This window comes from Tyto alba, unplaced genomic scaffold (assembly GCF_018691265.1).
Source record: "Tyto alba isolate M040663 unplaced genomic scaffold, T.alba_DEE_v4.0 Super-Scaffold_2, whole genome shotgun sequence".
Taxonomy (NCBI): Eukaryota; Metazoa; Chordata; class Aves; order Strigiformes; family Tytonidae; genus Tyto; species Tyto alba.
The window spans coordinates 2098323-2121367 of NW_024881282.1; the positions used below are offsets into that span (position 1 = coordinate 2098323).

Here is a 23045-nt window from a genome sequence, read left to right on the forward strand (position 1 = left end):
TTTTGTCCTGCCAAGCTTCCTCTGGCACTTTCCTACACTGAGCAATATAGGGGTAAGTTATACTCTCCTTGTACAGAAATACAAGTAGACTCTGAGAAATAAAGACACTGTGCTACATCAGGCTTGGAGCCAGGTTAACTTGTGGTCTTGTGAAAGAGTAGAACTCTAAGAGACCGAATTGGCTGCCCAGGAGTGTGGCTTCCCATTGGTGATTTTCCAAAGTTACTACTGATTGAGTGGTTTTTGTTCCTGATCATGCTCTGCATAGATCCTCTTACTGGGGATGCTGTCAGCTTGTACAGCACAGAAACATGCTTATGGTATCAAAAAGGTCTCAGAATACTTCATGTTTTAATTGTCTTATCCGGTGGGTCTCTCCAGAGCTCGTTGTTCTTTTTGGTTTGGTGTTTTTGCTTCTTGTTCAATAAAATACCTGCTTGAAGCGATTTAAATTGATGGAGATACTGGACAGAAGAGATTATTTCTAATGCAAAGGATTCATTCCTTTTATTTTGGTCAGCTAGTGATAAATGGAAATCAGATGGTGCTGGAACTGGCTGGCCACTACTTTGTTAATTATAAGTGTGTCATTTATATAATTTTTTCAGTAATCCACTGTAGTTTACTTGTGTATATCTTGTTTTTCACTTTTCTCTGGGAGATCGTTCCTGTTCCTTCTTCTCTTCTTGCCCAAGTCCATCCACAAAGGCGCATAACTGCCTCATAAAACTATAATGTGGCTACAGTATATTAATAGAAACTTATTCCAGCTCATCACCTTGCTTGCAGATTTCTAGGCTGGCATACAACTAAGGCCACGTTAGGCCATTTTAGTTTTTGGAGAGCTGTGCATCCTCATTGCTGAAAATAGCTCACAGATCTGTGCTTTGTGAAGACTAATGTAATTGAGGTGGGTTTTGGGGGAATGGAGATAGATTGGTTTCTAACTGCGTTGAAAATCCCATCTAAAATGAGATTTGTGTGATCGTGTTCATATTCAGATGGCTCATTCTCTTGATGAGGCTTTTATGTTGTTTGTTTGTTGTTTGGTTTTGTTTTGTTGTTTTTTTTTTTGTTTCGATCTATTCTAGAGATCCAAAGATTTCCTACCTGCTTCTTCAAGCTCAATATCCAGTGGTTGCTGTAGACTGCTATATGCCTGTGATAGATATTTTTACTGGCAGTAGAAGTGGAAGCCTGAGGGTCATTCTGGCGATGGGGTCAGCTAATCAAATACTGGCACTGCAAAGGCTGAAAAATGAAGAAGGATCAGTACCTCCCGTCACACAGCGCCCTTTCCACTCTCTGGACCCTCCTCCTACAAAGCCTGCAATGGTATTGTTCAGTAAATTCCCATTCTTGCTGTTAGGGACACATGAAAAGGATTTTACCAGTGGGTTCATCAACAGACCAGTGATCCCCAATCTCTTTTGATGCTGTAGACAATTTTTATATAAATGATCCCATTCTTTGTAGAATTATGTTGTTTGTACTTTTTCCTTACCCACTTTCCTTTACCAGTCTTGACATTATTGCCCTTTTTTACTGCCCTGCATCTCCACTGCTTCAATCTACGTGACAAGTGTAGTAAAAAAAAAAAAAAAATCTATAAAATCTTAATTCTCACAGCCTTGTTCTGTGCCATACAGGTTTTGCCACTACCTTTGAGTTGGATATGTAGGAACTTTCATGCTTTTTATATGCTGTGGTTTTTGGCTTTTGCGGAAAAAAAATAAAAATTGCTGTCAGGCTTTTGATGTTTCTGTGAACTTCAGGGGGAAAATAGCAGATAGTGATCAAGCCCCCTGTCTCATGTTCCCAATCCTCTTGTATGCTGTTTCCTAAAGAGTTGTCCTTTCCACCTGGATTTCCTTTGTTTTTTTAGCAGTTAGACCAAGAAAGAGAAGACCTGATGGAGCACGTGTTTGAGATCCATGTGGAGAGTGTGAAGGGACTCACTCCCTTACAGTCCACCGTCTGGGGAGAGGCTGACTGCTACGTACAGTACTATTTCCCAGTTCAGGAGGCTGTTTGGGGTGCACCACAAGGCACTGACTTGCAGGAGGATGGCAAGTTTCTTTTAAGATACATAAAATCATAGAATCCTAGAATGGTTTGGGTTGGAAGGGACCTTAAAGATCATCCAGTTCCAACTCCCCTGTCATGGGCAGGGACACCTTCCACCAGCCCAGGATGCTCCAAGCCCCATCCAACCTGGCTTTGAACCCTTCCAGGGATGGAATTTAGAGCATTGCTGTAGATAAATATTGTTTAGTAATGTTCTCTCTGCTTAAGTAAGAGGTTTTGTATTTCTCCGAGCTTCCATAGTGCAGGCAATGCTTGCTTTCCTCAGAAGATCTGAATATAACTGTACTTGGGCTGCGTCTGTAAATTAAAAGCCTGCTTTGACTGGGGCAGGTGGCAGAGTTCCCAGCAAAAAAAGATACTTAGTTCTGAATCTTTTCACATGGTACCTTTTTGTTAAAGATCCTAGAGTTCACCAACTGATCCTGCAAAGATGCAAGACCAGATTTGCAGGGAATATTGAGATTGTATACAGTTAAATTCAATGAAGGTTTTACATACACGAGCCTTTCAAGATGCTCACTTTCATGGATACAGCAAGAGAAGACTTGCCTGTTTTAGATAATTGGGATTATGAAGGAGTATTTAACTGCAATTGTAGAGAAGGACTTAGTGTTGACTTTGAGTGCTTTGAATCACTAATATATATTTCCTCTGAAAAATTACGGTCAGTACCATTGTTCCATAGCAACTCCTGTGGACTCTGTCACCTTCCAGTCACTTTTAACAGTAGTTTTCAGCCTGTGGCTCACGAATTCATGGCACTGCATGAATTGCTTGTAAAAGATTTGTGAAGTGAACTCAGAAGAGCAAGCCTTCTGGCAGGAGGATTTAACTTACTGTCCCTGGGTCCTGCCTCCTGAAGGACTGGAAACAGGGAAAGGGTGAAACCCACAAATGCAGCCATTTTTAACCAACTCTGTTTGACTTTTAGGCATCAAATTAAAGTCGTTCCGCACAGCAACCACTTTGTGCGTCCCTGATCCCGTCTTTAATGATGAGCATCATCATTCGTTGTTGGTTCCTGCTGATGTCCCAGTCCAGAGGCTCCTGGTCAGTGCATTTATGGCACCGGGAGTGGCTGGAGGAGGAATCCAGTTTGAAGTCTGGTGCAGGTACAGAATAACATCCTATTCTTTGTATTCTTGTATTCTTTGTCACTGCAGTACAGATAGAGACATATCTGGTACTGAAAAATCTCTAGCTATGGGATGGATATTTAATAATAAGTGAAAAAATGCCGAGCTCATCAGCATTTGGTGATGAATATCTACGTTTAAGACATGTAAACCTTTTTATTTTCCCAAGAAGTGTTAATTACTCTTCTTCTTACAACTTCCTTAGAAAGTGTTTGCTCTTAGTTTGTGTTCTTCCACTTTGTTACTAGCATAGTGATCTAAAACTAATGTTTAAATAATTGGCACATCTAAATTTTACTTAATATCACCCTGGTAGTATAATTTCATTAGTTTGGTGGTTTGGTTTTTTTTCCCTAGTACAAGTCACCAGTTACAATCGTTGTATAGTATTTCTTTTGTAAGTTCAAATTGTAGTTTCTTTGGCAGCTGAAGCAAATTACTAGTAGTGGAAAGGAGAGACCATGAAGACAGATAGCTTTAGAAAAACGTAATTATAATAATCTGTTCATCCTGTAGTAAACAAGATATTTAAAATTTACAAGTTCACGTGAAGATTATTACATGCTGGATGAGTTTATGGTAATGTTGATAATGACCACAGCAGTTGAAGTGAGGAATTGTTAGTACCTGGCATTTTAAAAATGTGCTTTATCTTGGTTTCCTGAGGACAATTAGACTTTGGTTTAATCTTGCCCTCATAACTCGCTGATAGTGGCTGGTATATTTAGGCTGTTTTGGTCGAAAGGAGCAAATTACTGAGCTTGGATGCCTTTTAAGAATTCTGCAGACATCCTCTTACCAGTTTGCAATATTTAAAATGGAAAAAGCTTACCACCAGATCTTTGTAATTAGGAAGGAAATTAGATACTGACTGCCAGATTCCAAATCAGAGAATTCTTGCTATGAAGCTGTCAGCATCTTGAATTACTCCTAAAAGTCTGTGGCAAAAAAATAGAAACCAACAGGTGTAATATTCCAAAATGTTGGGACTACTGTTTAGGCAGTGCTCTACCCAAGACTTAAACAGTCAATTAATATTCAGGATTTGTCCCAAAATGGAAAGGAAAACACAAGTCTACAGTACTACCATGTTACTCAGTTACTGCTACTGAAAACCTAGTGGATGCCTTTCTCCTGGTCTACCTGTTGTTCATTAGACACGGTGCCAAAGCTTGCTTTAGGATGAGTCTGAAACAGAGTAGCACAGCAAGAAACAATCTAGAGTTGGTTTTTACACTCACAAACTGGTACCACGAATCTGTTCTGAAGCAGTATTTTTATTTATTAATGGAAATTGAGAGTGAAGAATATTTGGTGCCAGATCATTCTCTTGTTTTCCTTTTGGGATGCCAATTGTTAGTAGAGTTTCTGCCAGCTGACTTGCTAGGACTAGTGCAAAAGTATATTTGTAATATTATCTACTTGAGCACTTACTGTTTGTTTGGTTGTTGTTTTTTTTTTTTTTTCCTGTGGAAATTCATTTACTTGAGTTTATCCCTTAACTATCAGGAGACTAACTAACACAAAAATTAAAGTTGATTTATGTGCAATCCTGAGAGAAATAATTATCATTGTTTCATCATCAAAACAGCATGATTGATGCTACTTCTTTGTGTCTTACCAGGTATTATTACCCAAATGTCAGAGACCAGATGGTTGCCAAAGGGACTTTGCCTTTGTCACGGCTATGTGCCATGGTAACTATGCAGCATCGTGAAGAAATAGGGATACAGACTTTTAATCTTCCATTGGTCCCCCGAACTGATTGCTCAGAGGAATTTCATCTGCAGTCTTCAGGTGAGGAAGGCTTGTGGGTTTTCACCCTATGTGTAAAAGTGGAGGTCTGTGTATTTGCTGCCAAGGGAAATAAAAATACGTATTTGTGCTGGCAACTGATACTAGCCATGACCGTTTTTCCTCCCAGCTTTCACTATCACCATACCTAGTGAAGAATCAGCAATTAAACATGAGCAACTCTCAGACTCCTAACAAGTTTTAAAAAGCCCTCCCTGTGTATTGAACTGCTTAGTTGCCAAATAAGCCGCAGGCTGTAGTTGAGCTTCCCATGTAAGGGAGGGAATGGGAGATGTGAAGAAGGGCTGTTTATGGTACTTGATGTTGGCAGAGACATCTTTCTGTTCTGCTGTGCTTCTTTCAAATAATACAAACATCAGCTCTGAAGAAGCCACTGAGGAAATCGGAGGCACTGGATTAAATGGCCATAAAAAAAGCTGGGGCTGGAGTGGGAGTTCAGGATGCTTCGATGATTTTGTAATAGGTTAGCCACGTGCTGCAGCAGAAAATCTGTCTCTGAAGATTTTGTCACTGCAGCGCTTTAAAGAAAGATGTGTTGAAATATTGCAGTAGGATATTTTAAAACTATTACAAAGAATGCACACATGAGGGCGCGGCTGGGTCAAACAGCCTCTTCTGGTTTTACTACGCCATAAATTTGCCAACGAGAAGGAGCCATTAGGACCATCTGATCTGACTGCGAGTAGGTCAGGTTGCAGGATGCAGTCCTTAAAATTTCCTTCTGGGCCGCCAGTAACTTCCAGCTGAAGGACGGCGTCTTGCACAGCCAATCTCAGTGGATTTCAAAAGGCATTATTTTTTTGCACTAATAGAGTAGTAAGTTTTGTGTTAAGAGGTGTAACTAAATATTGATTATCTTGGATGTAATTACGTAAAGATCTGACCATATCTTTCCTTTCTTTCTTTCATTTAATCCAGGCTTGCTTGATGTGAGTGTGAGATACCAACGATCCATGAAAACAGCAGCAGGAAAAACTGCTCAAGCTGTTTCTCTTTCTGTACAAATACACAGAGCAGCTGGTTTGCAAGCAGCAGCTAGGTAAAGCCTAATGCAAAAAGGACGATTTTTCTCTTAAAATTGTTTTATCTGGAGGCAGCAGGCTGAGACATTAGATTAGAACAAATTGTAACTGCCCAACTTTCCATCTGCAGAGACTGAGATTCAAAGTGGGTTCTGATCAGAAGGGAAAATAACTTTATAAAGAACATCAGGGGTTAGTTTTGTCCCTTAAGTTGCAACACAGTGTGGTAGCATTCGTTCTGCAGAAGGATCGAGATTGTAAGGGCACATTTTTCTACGCCAAAGGCTGATATAAAAATTGGCTGATTTAAAATGGTACCTATTTGGACATTGGATCTTGGTGTAACTGATGCTGTTTAAAAGCTAGCTGAGATTTGTTTTCTTGAATTTCACTGTGGAAACATTGATAAACTAACTAGTAAATGAAACCTGTTCCTTTTCACCAGAAGGCTGCTGCTGTAGTTCCAATATGCGATTTTCAAGAATTAAGAAAGAAGGGGCTAGAAGAAAGGGAATCATTTCCATAAGAGAAGGACAGCTCCTGTATTTCTAGAGCAGTGTTCACTGAGCCTTTATCAGTGTTGCTAAGCTCCAGATCCATATTAATTCAAGTAGATTCTGTAAGATAAGGATCACTACTCTATGGTGCTTGGAGAAGTTAAGTGGAATGACCTCAGATTCCTCATCCTTCAGGTGTATGACCCGAGTAAATAATTCCATCAGCTAATTTCACCTCCTTTTGCTTGTCAGTACTGGCCTGTAAAAATAATTTGATTTGGGCTTTTGCTTCCTTCTAGAGCAGGTTCTCTGGAAAGTTATCATACAGCTTTTTCTACTATATGGGATATTTTTAAAGGTGTTGAGTACTTTCTCAACCACCTTGGCCTCAGATCCTGACAATGATAAGAGCACAGCCACCAGTGATGGACCTTCTGATAGTTACTCTCACCATTTCATGTCTGTTTGTTGTGGTTTGAGCCTACTCAGCAGCTAAATTCCACACAGCCGCTCACCCACCCTCCCCCCACTTGGGAATGGGGAGGGAATTGGAGGGGCAAAGGGAGACTTGCGGGTTGAGATAAAACCAGTTTAATAATAGTAACAGAATAATACACTGACAGCATTATCAGCAGGTAATGTACAATACAGCTGCTCACCACCTGCTGACCGACACTCACCTGCTCCCAGCTGGTGATCCCCAACACCAAGGCCCCACAGCCCCACTCCCAGAAGTGGCAGCCCCTCCTGGCCCACTCCTGCCTTTATATAGTGAGCACAGTGTCACATGACATGGAATATCAGCCAATCCCGGCCCAGCCCTCCAGCTGTGCTCCCCCCACCCCCGCACACAGGTGAGGGCACTGGGACCTGGGGAGCCCCTGGGGTCTCTGTGCTGCAGCACTCCTCCAGCTACTAAAATGAACAGGAACTCTATTCCAGCCCCAACCAGGACACTGTTCCTAGTATTTTCAGATGGAAAAAAAACCCAAAAAAAAAAAAACCATCTGTTTTGACTTACAGCTTTGACTGTTTTGTCCCATCGTTTCACCATGAAGACTTGAAACCTTTGCTTTAATTGTGTTGGTTCCTAGATTCCTTGGACATCATATTAATTCTCTTTCTTATTTTCTTTTTACATACTAAATGAAGAGCTGTGGCACAAAAGAACCCATCGGTCCAGTACTATGCAGGTGTGGGAGTTAATGCTTATGTCTCTGTGCACCTCTCCTTCCTACCTGAGGCAGAGACACACATCACACGAGCTGTGGCTTGTACTTTCTGCCCAGAGTTTGAGCATCACATAGAGTTTCCTTGTAACCTCATAATTCAGAAAAGTAGTGGAGAAGCCTCTAGTCTGGGGGAAATCTTGCAGTCTGCCAATATTGTCTTCTTTATCTACCATCAGAGCACCAAGTCAGGTAAGGAGGATAAGTGATTACAGTGACTGAATGCTGTTGCAGAATGGTCCAGTCTCCTTAATTTTTAGTTTAGAAGAGAGACTATTCATAGAATCATAGAATAGTTTGAATTTTAAGGAACTTCCAAAGATCATCTAGTCCAACCCCCCTGCAGTGAGCAGGGACATCTTCCACTAGATCAGATTGCTCAGACCCCCATCCAACCTGGCCTTGAATGTTTCCAGGGACTGTCCTGTGCAGTTGCTAATAGATGTAATTACCTGAACTGTCTGCAGAGGAGACTTTGGGAGATACTGTTCCCCTTGTGCAGAGAGTTAAGGTTTGTAAGATGCCAGGTGATCAAGATCACCTCTTAAATGAAAAGATAATGCAATTAATAGTAATAGTGCTTGACTCTTGAAGCGCCCTGCCATTGCATGTGCATGCCTTATTGCCTCCATTTCATGAGAGTTAATGGAGGTTCAGAAAAATGATAGCTTAAAATCAATCCTCCAATCATCCCGTGGCAGTTAGGCAGGAATCTTTTACAACATAATAACATGTTGTAGAATTATTTTGTAAACAAAATTTAACAAAAGATACCACTTTTTACTCCTGGGAGAGAAAAGTCAGGAATGACATGTTGTTAGGGTAACTGTGTAGTAATAAAAATCACTGGTTACCTAATGCTGATTTATGGAAATACTCCATAAAAGTTTCTCCAAATTTAGTGGTGGCAGAGTATGTATCCTGTCATGAATGTGCACTGACAGTAGCTACAGACAGGCTTTGTTCACACCCCTGTTTCTTACTGATTTTGGCCTGATATGTCCTCATCCATTTGTTTCATTTTTTGTCCTTTTTTTCATGGGTTAAAAGTGTTTTCAGTATGACAGCTGAGGTATTTGCTGTTGAGGTGGTACACAGCTTTCTTTCAAAGGAGATACTGTCTCAATCACTTCTAAATCTTGTGTTCCAGTTTGATATATTTACAAAATTACTTATTTTCCAGCTCCTGAAACATTGGCAGCTCGGACATCAAGAGATTATCTTCTTGGAACAGTCACAATTCCAACAAGAGACCTGCTGAGAAGATCAGGTAATGCAGCAGTGTTACGCTGCTGACATTCTGGGTAAATGCTACTGTAATTCCTTAAAAACGATTTTCATTTCCATTTTGGTTTTTTTTTTTGTGTTTTTTTTTTAGACCAGAGTTCTTTCAGACATTGTGCATGCCTTCATTAAAAATCCTGTATTAGAAAACCCATATAAAGGTTATTGTTTGAAGATCTGTGTTCAGGGGTTAGAATGTATGGTAGCTGAATGAATATTCTGAAGCTACTATGAAGAAATGTAACTCCAGCCCAGATAAAACCAGCACACCTTCTTAGTATTTTATTCAGTGCTGTTTATTTTCTACCTTAAGATGGAAAGTCCAAGAGTTGTAGTGTTCAGTAGAGGACCAATAAGTGCTTTGCCAGTGTCAAAGCTGGGAGCAAAGGCTTAGATAAGTTAGGAAGTGGTTGGATTAACTTTTTTTTTAAAGCTAAATGTAAAATACCTCCTCTATCTAGTGTTTGTTTGTGATGAGTATGTCTTGTAATAATGATGATTTCATTATTTCCTTGTTTATTTATGCTTTAATTTCAGTAGAGGGGTCATTTTCTCCAACATGAAGTTTTGAGTTTATTTTTAATGGGAAGAGAGGAGGAAAGAAATGAAAATGCCTGATTTTGTGACGGGACATTCATGGGATATAGTTTCATTGTAAAATCAGTATCGTTAATGAAATAAAAAATAAAATGCCTTTGGCATTAGATCAAACACTGAGGTTTTCTGAATTCTAACAGTTTGCTGCTTTTTCAGGTTAGAAATGATTTGACAAATTCCAAACTTTCACAAGAAATAAACCCTTCAAGTACTGGTCCTTGACTAATGACCAGAGAGCAGAAAATTCTCTATTCGCTTTTTTCAAAAGGTAGGGTAAGTCTAATTCTGATCTTTCCTCCTGAAGGTATTACAGGCTGGTACCCAGTTACCCTGTCTGAAGATTTAATGCCTTCGCACTGCACAAATATCATGCAGGACATTGTGGGAGGACTGGAACTTTCTGTTACTTTTGCTCATCAGGATGACAGAGAGCGTGTTTTGGAGGCTGCTAAGCTTTTAGGATGGAACAGTGAGGAGAGCCGTGAAGACAGCATGGATGATAGTGACGAGTGGGAGCAGAGTGCCAGTCCAGTGACTGTGACCATCTCAACTCCGAGAGTTTGGCTGCCAATCCACTGCGTGCTGCTTGCAGGCCAGACACACCTGAATAAAAGCACTTACTGCTACCTCAGGTATAAACTGTATAATCAAGAAGCCACGTGGACTTTGCTTAGGAGGCCAAAATTGAGTGACGACGCAATGAACGTAACAGTGAACTTTAAGAAACCAAACAAGGTGACTCTCAGAAGGAGCCAAGGATTGTTTTGGTTCTTCAGAGAGGAGAAATTAGAAATCCAGGTGTGGTGGGCATATGGTAAAGAAAATGGTGTGGAGAGACCACTTGATACAGATCGTCTTATTGGATCTGCCTATGTCGACCTTGCAGCATTAGCAGAGAGGTCAAGGGCAACATTAAGTGTTAGCGGTAAGTTCCTAAAGCACATTTTCGTGTTTTATTCCTCTTTATCAATGTTTTAGTTTGGTTATTTCTCTAATCACTTTAAGCAAAATATTTACAGCTTTGTTTTGCCCTGTATGCAACACACGCTCCTTTCACTGAAGATAAATGAGGTTAAAGAGCTTGCTTCTCAGAATTCAAAACTTACCAAGTTTAAATGAGTGCAAAATTGGCAGTAATGATCAGTAATACAGACAGCAATTAGCCTGCATGCATTGATGAAGAATGTTTCTTCAGAATTACAGATCGGGCATCATGATAGAGTGAGAAGCAGTAAGAATAATGTCTCTTGAGGAGGCTGAATGCCTGCAGTCAGAGCAAATGACTGAGCACTGAGAAGAAACTTGTGCTCTGTTTGGTTCCTTAGGCTTCTGTCATCTACATGGTATCCATCAGCCACCAGTGTGTATATGTTGTATTCTCCATATATGTATATAAAATTCTGCAAAGACACTCTTCCAAGGGCTCTCAGGAAGTTGATGTGCTTTAAAATAGTAATCTGAGCTGCCAGTGGGAAAATGAAGGTGTACCCAATTTGGGGGATTGGTCCCTGGTTTTAACCTTTACACGCTGATACTTCTACCAGTGTGCTGGGTGACACCTTGCATAGAAATGACATTGAAAATCAAAATTCGTTCTGCTGCTCTGATGTGAGATCTCTACTGTAATGACCTGTACCAGATGCTTTTCCAAGTTCCTAGTTTCTCTTTGGCTTGTTTAGCTGGTCGGTTGTGAATTCTCTTGTAGGGGTTTATCCACTGTTCAGATGCAATGCTGCAGACCTAGCAGGAGCTGCTGTACGTGTTCATGTCGTCCTTTCTTCCACGTCTGCTGCTCTGCCCAGTAGACTTCACTGTGCTCAGGAATACAGCAACAGTGAAGATGAAGGCACTGAGAAAGCCCCTGATCTGAGCCAGCAGGACTCTGAAAATCAGGTTCAGAAACTGGATATTGTAAGTTCAGAAATCACCAATGGTAAGCCGCAAGAAGACGACGTGATATTTCTGGAAAACACAGTTGCTGTCAATATTCTTGTGGAAAGAGCAATGCATCTAAGTTTAAAAGGTAACATCAGTAACCTCCCCTTTTCTCCCCCCTCCTTTTCTCCCCCCCCCTTTTCTCCCCCCCCCTTTTCTCCCCCCCCCTTTTCTCCCCCCCCTTTTCTCCCCCCCCCTTTTCTCCCCCCCCCTTTTCTCCCCCCCCCTTTTCTCCCCCCCTTTTCTCCCCCCCCCTTTTCTCCCCCCCTTTTCTCCCCCCTTTTCTCCCCCCCCTTTTCTCCCCCCCCTTTTCTCCCCCCCCTTTTCTCCCCCCCTTTTCTCCCCCCCCTTTTCTCCCCCCCCTTTTCTCCCCCCCCCTTTTCTCCCCCCCCTTTTCTCCCCCCCCCTTTTCTCCCCCCCCCTTTTCTCCCCCCCCCTTTTCTCCCCCCCCCTTTTCTCCCCCCCCTTTCTCCCCCCCCTTTTCTCCCCCCCCCTTTTCTCCCCCCCCCTTTTCTCCCCCCCTTTTCTCCCCCCCCTTTTCTCCCCCCCCTTTTCTCCCCCCCCTTTTCTCCCCCCCCTTTTCTCCCCCCCCCTTTTCTCCCCCCCCTTTTCTCCCCCCCCTTTTCTCCCCCCCCTTTTCTCCCCCCCTTTTCTCCCCCCCTTTTCTCCCCCCCCTTTTCTCCCCCCCCTTTTCTCCCCCCCCCTTTTCTCCCCCCCCTTCCCCCCCTTCCCCTTCCCCCCCTTTTCTCCTCCCCCTTCCCCCCCCTTTTTATTTTTTAATTTTTTTCCCCTTTTTTTTTCCTTTTTTTCTTTTTTTTTGGGGGGGTTTGTTTTTTTATTTTTGCTGGGATCTGTTCATAAATGGTACTGCATGAAGCAATTTAAAAACAAATCCTCAAACTTAGTCCAGCACAGTGAATGGATGGGATGGGTTTTGAACTTTACTTCATAATGTGGCAACCCTGGGAGCATTGCATTGTTGTAGAAGTACAGGGGAAGCCGGAGGTTAAACTATTCAGCCTATCTCTATTAATGAAATCCAAAATCTAAATAATATAATGTTGACTGTTACAGATGACAGCTGAATTCTGAAGTTAAGCATTATCTGAATAACTTAACCCCAAGACACTCGTATCTCAAACACTCTTGCAAATTAGCATTTTTAGCATATAATCAATTTGTAAAGCTGACTGACTTGTGCTATCTGGAGACCGCCAGGCACGGCAGTGGGGAAGGGCAATGTAAGGGCAGAGCAGCCTGAGCTCACCCAGGCTTGACACACTGCTTCCTGCTCTGTGGAGTGGGAATTACAGTTTGGTGACCAGTCCCTATGCAAAGAATTGCTCTTTGCTTCTAAACTGATGCTGAGCGTGTTAAAATACTCCTTCCTAGCACACATTATTTGGTTTTTGATGTGCGGCAATGTAACACACTTGGTGAATTTGCAGGTTTTTGGAGTGTTTTGGGTTTTTCTCCCCTCAAGTTGCAGTCTGTAAATGAATCTCTTTGTGAAAGATGAGTTAAACCCTTTAAAACACATCAGGGGCTCTACCCTTCACCTTGGGCACCTCTAGCACTGCGTGACTCGATCACTTTGCGTTTGCTCAGCACTTGGAGTGATCTGATCTTGTTTGGGCCATTGCATGCTACCCAAATACAAATAGGAGTAAGGAAGTGACCCGAGGTGAGTTTACTGGAAGTGTCTCTGTTCAGATCAACTGTTTCACAGTCTGGGTGATATGCCAGAAAGGAACACTCAGTGTTTTATGGCATGATAACACAACTAAAAGAGTGAAATACAAGCCATGATTTAAGTCTAAATAATTCTGATACATACTGAGCCCCTTCTATAATCTTCTGGAATTCATAGTCTTTGGAAATCTGATGCAACATTGTTTGCTACTGCAACGTTTTAGATGGGAGAAAGGAGGCTTCTTTTGATGGCGTACACTGTTGCAATATTTCCATCTTCAAACAGCTTATCATTTTCGGGGATTTTTAGAAGTAAGTAACTGAAAGACAACTGATACACTGTAACAAATGCTATGTAAGCTGGTTTCAAGAATTTTCAGTCTTCCTGATAACAATTTCATTACAGTGTTACAGATAAAAAGGCTGGAATACATTTCTAGTGCAGTACATTATGGATGATAAACTTCCTGGGATTTTGGAAGAAATACCTAAGATACACAATTTTCAGAAACCAAGTGAAGATATAAACTGTTTCCCCAAGCCTTTTAATATTTGTTATGGTCCAAAGTCAGTTTTTCCTGTTTTCTTCATCTTCCAAGTAATATAAAGAAAAAAAGTAGCCTAAATTTCGTAAGATTGGAAAGGAATGAAATTAATTCTTTAAAAATGCAGCAATTCTACAAAATGCAGAAGTTCACACCAAGAAGTCTTTTCTCTAATTTAGTTCTGTTTTGAGCACTGTTTCGAACAGTATTAGTACAGAATTTTCCATGCATCTTTTCAGGACTGAAGTCACTTTAATCTGCAGTTGCTAACTTCTTCCTGCCATGTTTTTCATCTTTTTCTGTACAGTTCTCACATCCCCAGGAACTAGATGGCTGTTCATTTTCTTCTCTCTGTGGTAGCCATTGGCATGTCATGCTGCCAGCCCCAATCACAGCATGCAGGAGGTGCTATAGGCTTAAAGATTTTCTGTTTTACCACCTGCTTCCTGAACCATCAGGTCACACACCTCAGTTCCTTCTCTCACCTCATCCTTCAAAGACTGCTTTTCTAAAGCACAGTGAAATTAATATTTCTAAGTGTAACTTCTTTGCAAAATTTGGGCATTGAGAGTTGCTAGGCTAAATCAGGCTCTGTAAAATTAATTTGATTATGGCTGAGCTTTCTTATTAGCTCCAACAATTCTTTCTCTTACAGGTTTTTCCTTTCCTAGAAGAAAAACAAGCTAACACTTGAGAAATGCTGGTTTTACCTTTGACTACAAAGATTGATTCTAGGTCTGCCTTTACATGCAGGAGGTGGTGAGCTAGTCTGGACAGGTCTTGCTGATTTCTGTAAGCTGAGTTCACATTGTCCATGTCTGTGTTTGAATTGTTATATCTACAGTCTTACTCAAACTGCAAAGAGTTTTGCGTGGCATGTTTTAACTGAAGTCAGCATGGATATTAAAAAAAAAACAAAACAAAACCTTGTTCTCAAGCAAATCCTCATGGACAAGGCATAAATGAGAAGTAACTCAGCTACTGTAAATCAGTCACATTTGATCATATTTTCACAGAGAATCAAACTTCATCAGAAAAGAGAAATATTTTTAGTTAAATTGTATTCATATTCATCAGTTTTGATCATTCTAGCCAGCAAGGTCTTGGAAAAGTCCAAAGCCCCATCCTGAATCCTTGGAAAGCAGAAAGGAGGAAACAATCTGTAATAACTGAGTGACTGTTGGTTGCAAAGTCTGACCTTGCTTCCCCTTGGCTAAGTTCATTTCTCCTAGCAGATTTTGCCAACAGCTCAGTAAGCAGTAAAATGCTACTACAGCTTTACAAGCCGTGATACATTGCAGCACATTAATCTCACTAATGTGAACATGGCTAAAAGGGTCCAAGCCTGGAGGAAGGGAAGAGGCCCTAAGCACCTCTCCTCCTTTTGGGGATATAACTCAGTGTAAGTGATTATATAATTGCTGCAGCTTTCATTCAACAATCTCTAATCCATAATATCCAGCAGCATCTGGGAAGCATCTAGCTCCATTCCTTAATTTAACTCTGTGATGATAAACAATCTGCCTGTAAGTGCAAACAGACACAATTAATTCAGACTTGTTAATTCGTTACCTGTTTCCTCACAAGCCTTTTCCCAGGTTATTTCAGGATGAATGAGGGAGAAATTGCTTCTGGTTCCAGCCCTGAACTATGCTTACACCAGAAGTCTTGTAAAGGTTTCACTGGTGCACTGCAGAGTGAACACCGTCCTCGTTGCTTAGCTAGGCGATCACAGAGGTCTAGTTTGTGCATGGATTAAAAAAGTGTATTTCCTGAAGCTGCTTAAAAACAATTTCAGCAAATCCTACCTGCTGCCCCATGTCGAGCTCCCTGGACTAGGACATGAAGCCAGTTGATTTTTCCCTCCCTAACTCTAACATAAACTTGTTTTAGCCAAAATGTTAAGGTTTCATCTGCGCTAGACTTTCTTCTCTCAAATTGCCTGTTGCTGCAGTAGCAGGGCTGGTGAGAGCACATGTGCACTTAATAATGTCTGGGATTTTACTTTCCATGTGCTCTATCCCTGCTGAAAGCATGGACTGTGGAAAAACATAGGGAACTGTGACAACTGATCGGTGTCACAACCTCCTGCTTCTGCAATGGGTAGGAAGGGCAGTGGGAAAAGTTAGGAGGGAAGGCAGCAAGAATTTGAAATAAAATTGTATATACTGCTTTTTCTTCTTTATTTAAATCTTCATAGCAGATGGGAGTGGTACTTGTATCTACCTTGCAGGGATGTTAAGTTACTCTATTTCAGCTTTTTTGAGATTAACTAGTAGAGGCTATTAAAAAGTTTATTAATCCTTGGGTATTGTTAACACCAGCTGTTCATTTTCTTATTCAGTCAACACAAGATTCCTCTCAGCAATCCAGCTGTTAAGTCCAACTGCCTTTTGTAGCGCTGAATGTTCTCTGTGTTTGCAGCGAGGATTGCCAAACTCTGTGGTCCAGCATGGAGGGTAGATCAAGCACTGGAATAGGGTCCTGGGGACCTGGGTTTTATTTCCAGCTTTGCTTCTGACTTCTCAGATGATCTTGCACAAATGTTTTTTCCATTTCTCCCTCGAATGTTCCAGTTCCTGCTCTGTAAAAGATTCATGTAGTATTTGCTCCCATTGTAAATATAAGGTATTTTCAGCTCCACCAATGAAAAGGAGTATTTCCTAGAGGGTAGATTGCTTTGTTAATTGTCCGGTTTTAATTGCTGAACTGCCTTTAGATTTACTTTGTTTAATTATTAATAACAAACCTGTGTTTAATTCTGTATCATTTTAGGGAGTCCTTTGACAGAACGTGAAGTAACAGCACCCAGTAGCTGTGTATCATTTGCTGTTGCTGGTGCAGATGCTCCAATAACCACTTCAGTAATAGCAAATACAGACTCACCGGTCTGGGACTTCCAGCAGCAAGCAAGGTAAGATGTGGACTCACACAGACACACTTTGGATCTGACAGCCAGGCTAGGTGTGGAAAGGACATATACAGTTGTGAATGGGTTGCTTTTCTACTTACCGAGCCTGTCCTCTCAGCTGAAAATGCTTGTTTCCGTGTTTTACGATCACCACGTGCTCATACTGGGTGAAAAATTGTTTGGGGAGGCTTGGTCGTAAAGCTAACGTGAGGAAGGGTACTCTGACACATGCAGAACCTTGGCTGCGTGGTATTTTGGCTTAAGATGTTGGGTGAGCCAGTCAATTTCTACTCATCCGTAGTTTTCCTATCTAGAGGAAGAAGCTGCTGATTGCAAAAGGACTCTAAGTAAGACTTGATCCAATTTATTGGCTTTTTCTGTATGTTTTACTTTGTTTCATGCTTAGAAATTATGCCCTGGTTCAGGACCAGAGCTCTAGGTTTGAATTCACCTATTGAAACATTATATATATCTGGAAGTTAGGTTTCTGACTCAGAGCTGTTCAGCCGTGGCTTCCCCTGCAGTTACTGGAGAGATGCGGGCACCTCCAGACAGTGAATCACTTGATCTGTGTTAGAGACTCAAATTAGGCCAAAATTCCTAAGGATGCCTGTCTCTCTCCAGTGACTGCCAAAATAGTGTAGGGAACATAGCTTGGACTTAGATACCTGAGCCTAAATTAGAGCAGATGAATTGACCACTCCAGGGAACCTCAGCAGATCAAGTCATACATGGTAATATTCAATAATAAACCTGTGTTTGCAATCTTGTGCTTCTCTGGTGTTTCTATACCAGATTTCAAATTAATTCCAAAGCATTAGCCAAAGGCGTTTTCTAAACTAGGTGGAACAAGTTAGAGGCAACAATAAACCATACTGAATTTATTTTGACAATAACAAATATATACCAGTGCCTGCACGGGAGTGGGCTTTTCTGCCAGACTGCTGAGTTGGGTTTTTGGCTTTAGGGAAGGGGTAATACGAAAATTAAACCATTGAAAGGCTGATAGCTGAAGTTTGAAAGTTTTGATTCAGAGGTTGCTTATGCTCACAGTCATATCTGAATTGCTTCAAGCAACTTAAAAGCTGTTCTACGTTTGACACCTCAATTTTAATTTTTTTTTTTCTAGAAATCAGCTTCATACATTACAGCTTTCAACCATCACCCCAGTGTTTTGCTGTCACTGTATTATTGAGTCATGAGATAAATTGCATTTCCCTTTCTTCATAGTTTTATTGTCCTATCTCTTAAATTTACAAATGAGGAGAGAGAAATACTTCTTGAATAAGCAAAAACCCAAACTACGTAAAGATAGTTATGCTTTTGAGGGCTCAGGGATTTGGGGTTTTGTTGTTTTCCCCCTGCCCATATCATTCCAGAAGGAAAATGATTTGTCTGGATAGATACAATGGCATTGAATTTCCAGAGCCATTTTACTGCACTTGCTCTTTTTACCTACTTTGCATAACACATTATGATTTTGTTCTTAACAGGTTATCCAAAGAACTTCTGCTGGATCCACAGCAAACCTTGGTCTTCAAAGTGTGGCATAAAGCAGGTAAAGTTTGTGGTGCAGTATTGAGAGGAGTGTCTTTTCTGCATTCCTTTCCTTGGGTGACATGTATTTAATACAAATAGAGTAAATTCTGTTAAGTAAATTGGAGTGAAGACTAGTAAAGACGTTTTTTACCTCGCACTAGAAGAATGCTAGAGAGAAATACCCATAGATTTCCTGCCCCTTAGCATCCTCTTTTTCCCCATTAATCATCTGGCAAGGTTTGCTTTGTTTGTATTCTCTCTGGTTTTAATGTGACAATATTTTAGAGGTTGGATTTTCCTACTGAAGGGAATTCTTCACTGTGTCTTTCATATGCTGTTTCTTGTCTCTGCGGTTGGTTGAAGTGTGGCCAGACAGTTGTAATTAAATACGTTTATATTGGCATGGACATAGTTTAACAATTGCTCCTGTACCCAGTCTCAGCATTTATTGGGGGAGTTGAAGGCCTTGGGTTTCAAACCTAACAACATAAAAGCTTTTTGTAAGCGTTGTTACTGAACCTGCTGTTTATTGTTAAGTGATAAAAGATGCTGCTAATAGTTCAAACTTATATTTGCATGTTTTATTGCTAGCCCAGATCCCAGATCCTCCAATATTTAATTGGTACCAAGCAAACACAAAAATCCATGTGTTTGCTGTTGGGAAGACAGCCTTACTTTTTCAGTTCAAACTACTAGGATATGATCTTTAAAATACTGGGGTTCTTTTCTTTCTTTTTACATCTTAAAGTTCAGTTGTATGATTTTTGCTTCAAAAATAAACTTCCTTTGTAACTCAGCTGTGTTGTACAGAGTACTGTGTGTACACAGTGATTCTCCTGCCAATCGCTCTCCCTCCCCTCGTCTTTCATTGTCTCTGCAGGGACATTTTTAGCTGAATGTAACTGCTAAGGTAATCCAAATAATATCCTCCTCTTGGATAGGATTGTTCTGTACTTGAGATAAATTTGCAAGGCAGAAAAGACAAAATGTTGCACAAAAGTGCAACAGTGTAATGCACAAAGCAGTGATTTTTGAAAATTTTGGCAAAGTGAAAAGGAAACAAACTGGAGTTTCTGAAGTGCGAATGCAGTTCCAGAGGCAGAATGCATTTGCTGAGGTCCCCAGATCAGCCTCCGGGTTCAATCTTTCAACTGATTGTCTTTTATTTCTAGCCAATTTTCAAACTGAATATTTTTCCCTTTATTACAACCCTTGTTTAACTGGATCTTCTGATTAAGTATTGCCCAGGGTACCTAACCCTCAAGTCCTTTCTTACACGTGCAGCAAGACCTTCTGCTGTCAATTATTGCCAATGTAGGTGTTCAGGTTATCAATGGCTGCAATAGGGACAGCTATTTTCTCAAATCCATAGAGAGGAAGCTGGTGTAATTGCTTGAAACAATTTTTCCTGCTTCTCAGTCAGATACCATAGGTCTCTTAGTTTGAAGCATGTTGACAACCAAAATCTAAGTCCTGTTTCTGTTGTCTCAAACTCTGTTTTCTATTTCTTCCACTTTTTTTGTTCTGCTCTTTACATGATCTTTACCTCATGAGAGCTGTCAGCTTTTAAATCCTTTTTTTCAGTTTTATAAGACCTCTTTCCTGTTAAGTCTAGACATATTTCACGGGCTGTATAACTGACTGATTTTTAGCATTCCTGGAAATGTTTCGCTTACATGCAGTTTAAATTAATGTGCTTTATATTCTTCTTCCCCAGAGACTGAGAGAGTGATAGGATTTGCATCAGTGGACCTTTCTCCTCTTCTTTCTGGCTTCCAGCTTGTGTGTGGGTGGTACAATATTATGGACTTCAGTGGACAGTGCCGAGGGCAGATCAAAGTAGCAGTTTCCCCTCTTCAAAACATCAATAATCTCAAAGAAGAAAGGCAGGCAAGGATCCGGACCCAGCCACCAAGTTCTTCAGTGTGTACTTCAGTTTCCTCCCTTGTGCATATCTGATTAGATTCCTAATAATCAGCACTGACTCTGGGGCTTTCTGAAGTAATGAGCAAACACAGCAAATTCCTGGTACTGCAATGGATCAGTCTGTGTAAATACACCAGAAACACTTAATTCCTTAAGAATTCTGCTGTATGTTTCCATGGTAGCTGCAGGCCAACACTAGTTCCAGCACTCATTCAAACCTAAGTCATGAACATCTCCAATGGCCTCATTCTGTTCTTGCTTTGTGGGTGTTTGAGTTTGGTTTTTTTTTTTATTGTTAGGACAATATTCTGTGGTTTTAGATGTCTGGGGGCCTGGCATTGTTCTGTTTGCTGCTTTGGGTGGCAGCTGATACCCAGAAACATACTGTAAATTCAGCCTGTTGGTTAGGAAATTTCTAATTTGGCAGAAATCTATTTTTCTGGAAGATTTGCCTTTTCTTGTGTGTGTCATTCTCTAGACTGTCTAGTTACACTGGGGTGTGAAATAGACGTGTTATGGAACCCCTAGACCCTACTTTCCATCAGTTTACTCTTTGGTAGTGCGGGGGGAATGCACAAATGTTTCTGAAATAAGAGTGTTGTTAAATGGTACTTTGGCTCAGTGCTGGAAAATCCTTTGAAAATTCTTTAGAAAACTTAAGTTTTTGTTCGCTAGCTCAGCAAGATACTACTCTAATTTCTCTGTTTTCTTGCTGTGGAAGGTTCATGTATGTTGTTCCTCTTTATTATAGGTGAAGGCCAGCTTCCCAACATTTCCCAATAATGCTACAAGCTTTTCCAAGCAGGTGTTGAATTCCTTGTCAAAGGAAGTTGGTGCTCCTGCTCGAGAGCGGTAAGTCAGCTGGCTATCGGTCACTTTGATTATTTTCAGGGCTCAGAAACCTACCTACCTGAAGAGTCAATAGAGTCAATATAGAGTTAATATCAAAAATATCAGTGGTATTGATATTGAAAAAATATCAAACCCTGTCAAAGGTCTTTCCCTGTGTTTGGACTTCAAGTTTATACCAAATTCCCTTTACCAGTGAGAGGGTGGCCCGGGAGATTGCAATCCTGAGACAGATTCCTTCTACAGAACCCAGAAGTTCTTTTTCTTCTCACTGATATTTCCTGATTTGTTTCATTTATGCCCTTCTACATTAGGATTTACACTATGCCATTGCTAAAACTGGCAGCTATTTCTTCCAGGCCTTTGCAAGAATAAGTTTTGGGGTTTTTTTAGTAAGTTAGGGTATTACTGATATATCCCCTCTATTTTGCTGTAACTCCTGTCCACGGCCATTGAATGACAGCTGGTGAAATGCTGGAGTATTGCACATTCCAGGACTAGGACCATCAGATATCCTGCAGCAGTTCCTGCTTTCTGTCCCTTAGAACAAGCACTAATGTTTATATATTTAACTAGCAACATGTGAGAGAGCATTTTAATACATGGTTTGTTTATTTAGCTAAATATACAATTTTCAAAAATTTATTTGTTTATTATAGGAGATGATACTTTTCCTGGTTGTGTCCATGAAGTTTAGTGGGACCATGGGCCATTGTTATGTGGTCTGAGCAGCTGGCTTGGCAGCTCCCGGCAGCCACTGCAATTTCCCTGTCAGCCACACCGTTAACCAGTGTGGAAAGGGTAGTTGCAGTTTACTTTATTTTTGTGTAAATCTGAAACAGTAAATACCGTTCCTGATGACATTTGGAAGAGCTATTTTCATCCATCGGTGGCTCTTTGATGCATTTGAAGATGCCGGATATTCCTAGTTGGCAGACTTTTCACAATTAGAGATTTCAACCTGTTTTCTGTTGTTAAATGTAGGCCTGTTTCTAGCAGAATTAGTCCCCCTGGAATACACCCACCCCGTCATGAAGAGCATATGCAGAATGTGCGCAGATTTCACGAATCCCTGCAGCAAGCCGAAGGGAACGCTCATCAAGCAGCAAAGATGGACTCAGTATCGCTGCCATCACGCACTTCTCTTCTAATTGCTCTCAGGTAAAACAGAGCTAGAGCCAAAGAGGTAATTCAAATGCCTTTCTCCTTACTAGAAGCATTTTTCTCTTGACTAGATTCTAGGTTTAAAACAGGTATAAATTTTAGAAGAATAATATTTATTATCTGTAGGAATATAGGACTGAAAGAGACTTTCTGAGTCATTCCATCTCTTCCCCTGCCTCCACAAGCAATATATCATAAAATCCTTAGATCTTAAGCAGGTAGAAATCCTCAGGTTTTTATCAAGCTCCATCATAAAGTCAATTAATATTCTTGCCTTTATGACTTCTGTTGGAAGGTCATCTCAAATCCAACTCTTTGATTAAATAAGTTTAAAACTAGCTCTTTGTTTTAAATTCCAGCCTAAGTTTCGTAGCTAATTTGGCATTTGTTCTTGAGTACTATCCTCTTGCTTAGACAGAACAACCTCAACACTTACCTACTGATCTGTTTTATCACTAATAACCCTTAATCTTGTATTTGCATGTTTACACGCTGTTGTCTGGAACAATACAAATAGAACCAGTCTGCCATAGGCTTTTTTCCCTCTTATCAAATTTCTTACCACTGCTTACAGAAAAAACTTGAGTGAGCTGGATGAGGTTCAAAGATACTTCAGTCAGAAGCTGACCAGGTCTTTTCCTGACTTCAGTTATGGTAACACATCCAAACCAAGTCACAAGGAGAGAGATCACCGGGGCTTGACAAGCATAGAAGTAGATCCCAGCGGGTGCCATCTTTTGGAAAAATCTACTCAGTTGGTGTCGGAGGTCAGCAGCCTAATCCATGGTAAGTTGTCACTTGGTTTGGAATTTTTTG

General features: G+C 40.8%; 1 protein-coding gene across 8 annotated transcripts in view; it reads left to right on the forward strand.

The window, feature by feature from the left end:
- The window catches only part of C2CD3 (C2 domain containing 3 centriole elongation regulator), a 51289-nt gene that overhangs the window by 16119 nt on the left and 12125 nt on the right, over window positions 1-23045 (forward strand). For 4 of the 8 annotated variants that reach the window (XM_042792753.1, XM_042792754.1, XM_042792759.1 and 1 more), the window contains exons 16-30: window positions 1092-1335; window positions 1886-2069; window positions 3020-3200; window positions 4849-5021; window positions 5958-6078; window positions 7711-7979; window positions 8971-9057; window positions 9973-10593; window positions 11374-11691; window positions 16616-16754; window positions 18245-18309; window positions 20008-20213; window positions 20968-21068; window positions 22050-22226; window positions 22804-23015. In XM_042792753.1, coding sequence (XP_042648687.1) covers window positions 1092-1335; window positions 1886-2069; window positions 3020-3200; window positions 4849-5021; window positions 5958-6078; window positions 7711-7979; window positions 8971-9057; window positions 9973-10593; window positions 11374-11691; window positions 16616-16754; window positions 18245-18309; window positions 20008-20213; window positions 20968-21068; window positions 22050-22226; window positions 22804-23015 — 3098 coding nt within the window. The remainder of the gene's footprint in view (window positions 1-1091; window positions 1336-1885; window positions 2070-3019; window positions 3201-4848; window positions 5022-5957; window positions 6079-7710; window positions 7980-8970; window positions 9058-9972; window positions 10594-11373; window positions 11692-16615; window positions 16755-18244; window positions 18310-20007; window positions 20214-20967; window positions 21069-22049; window positions 22227-22803; window positions 23016-23045) is intronic. The other 4 variants (XM_042792755.1, XM_042792756.1, XM_042792758.1 and 1 more) reach the window with 3 other exon arrangements.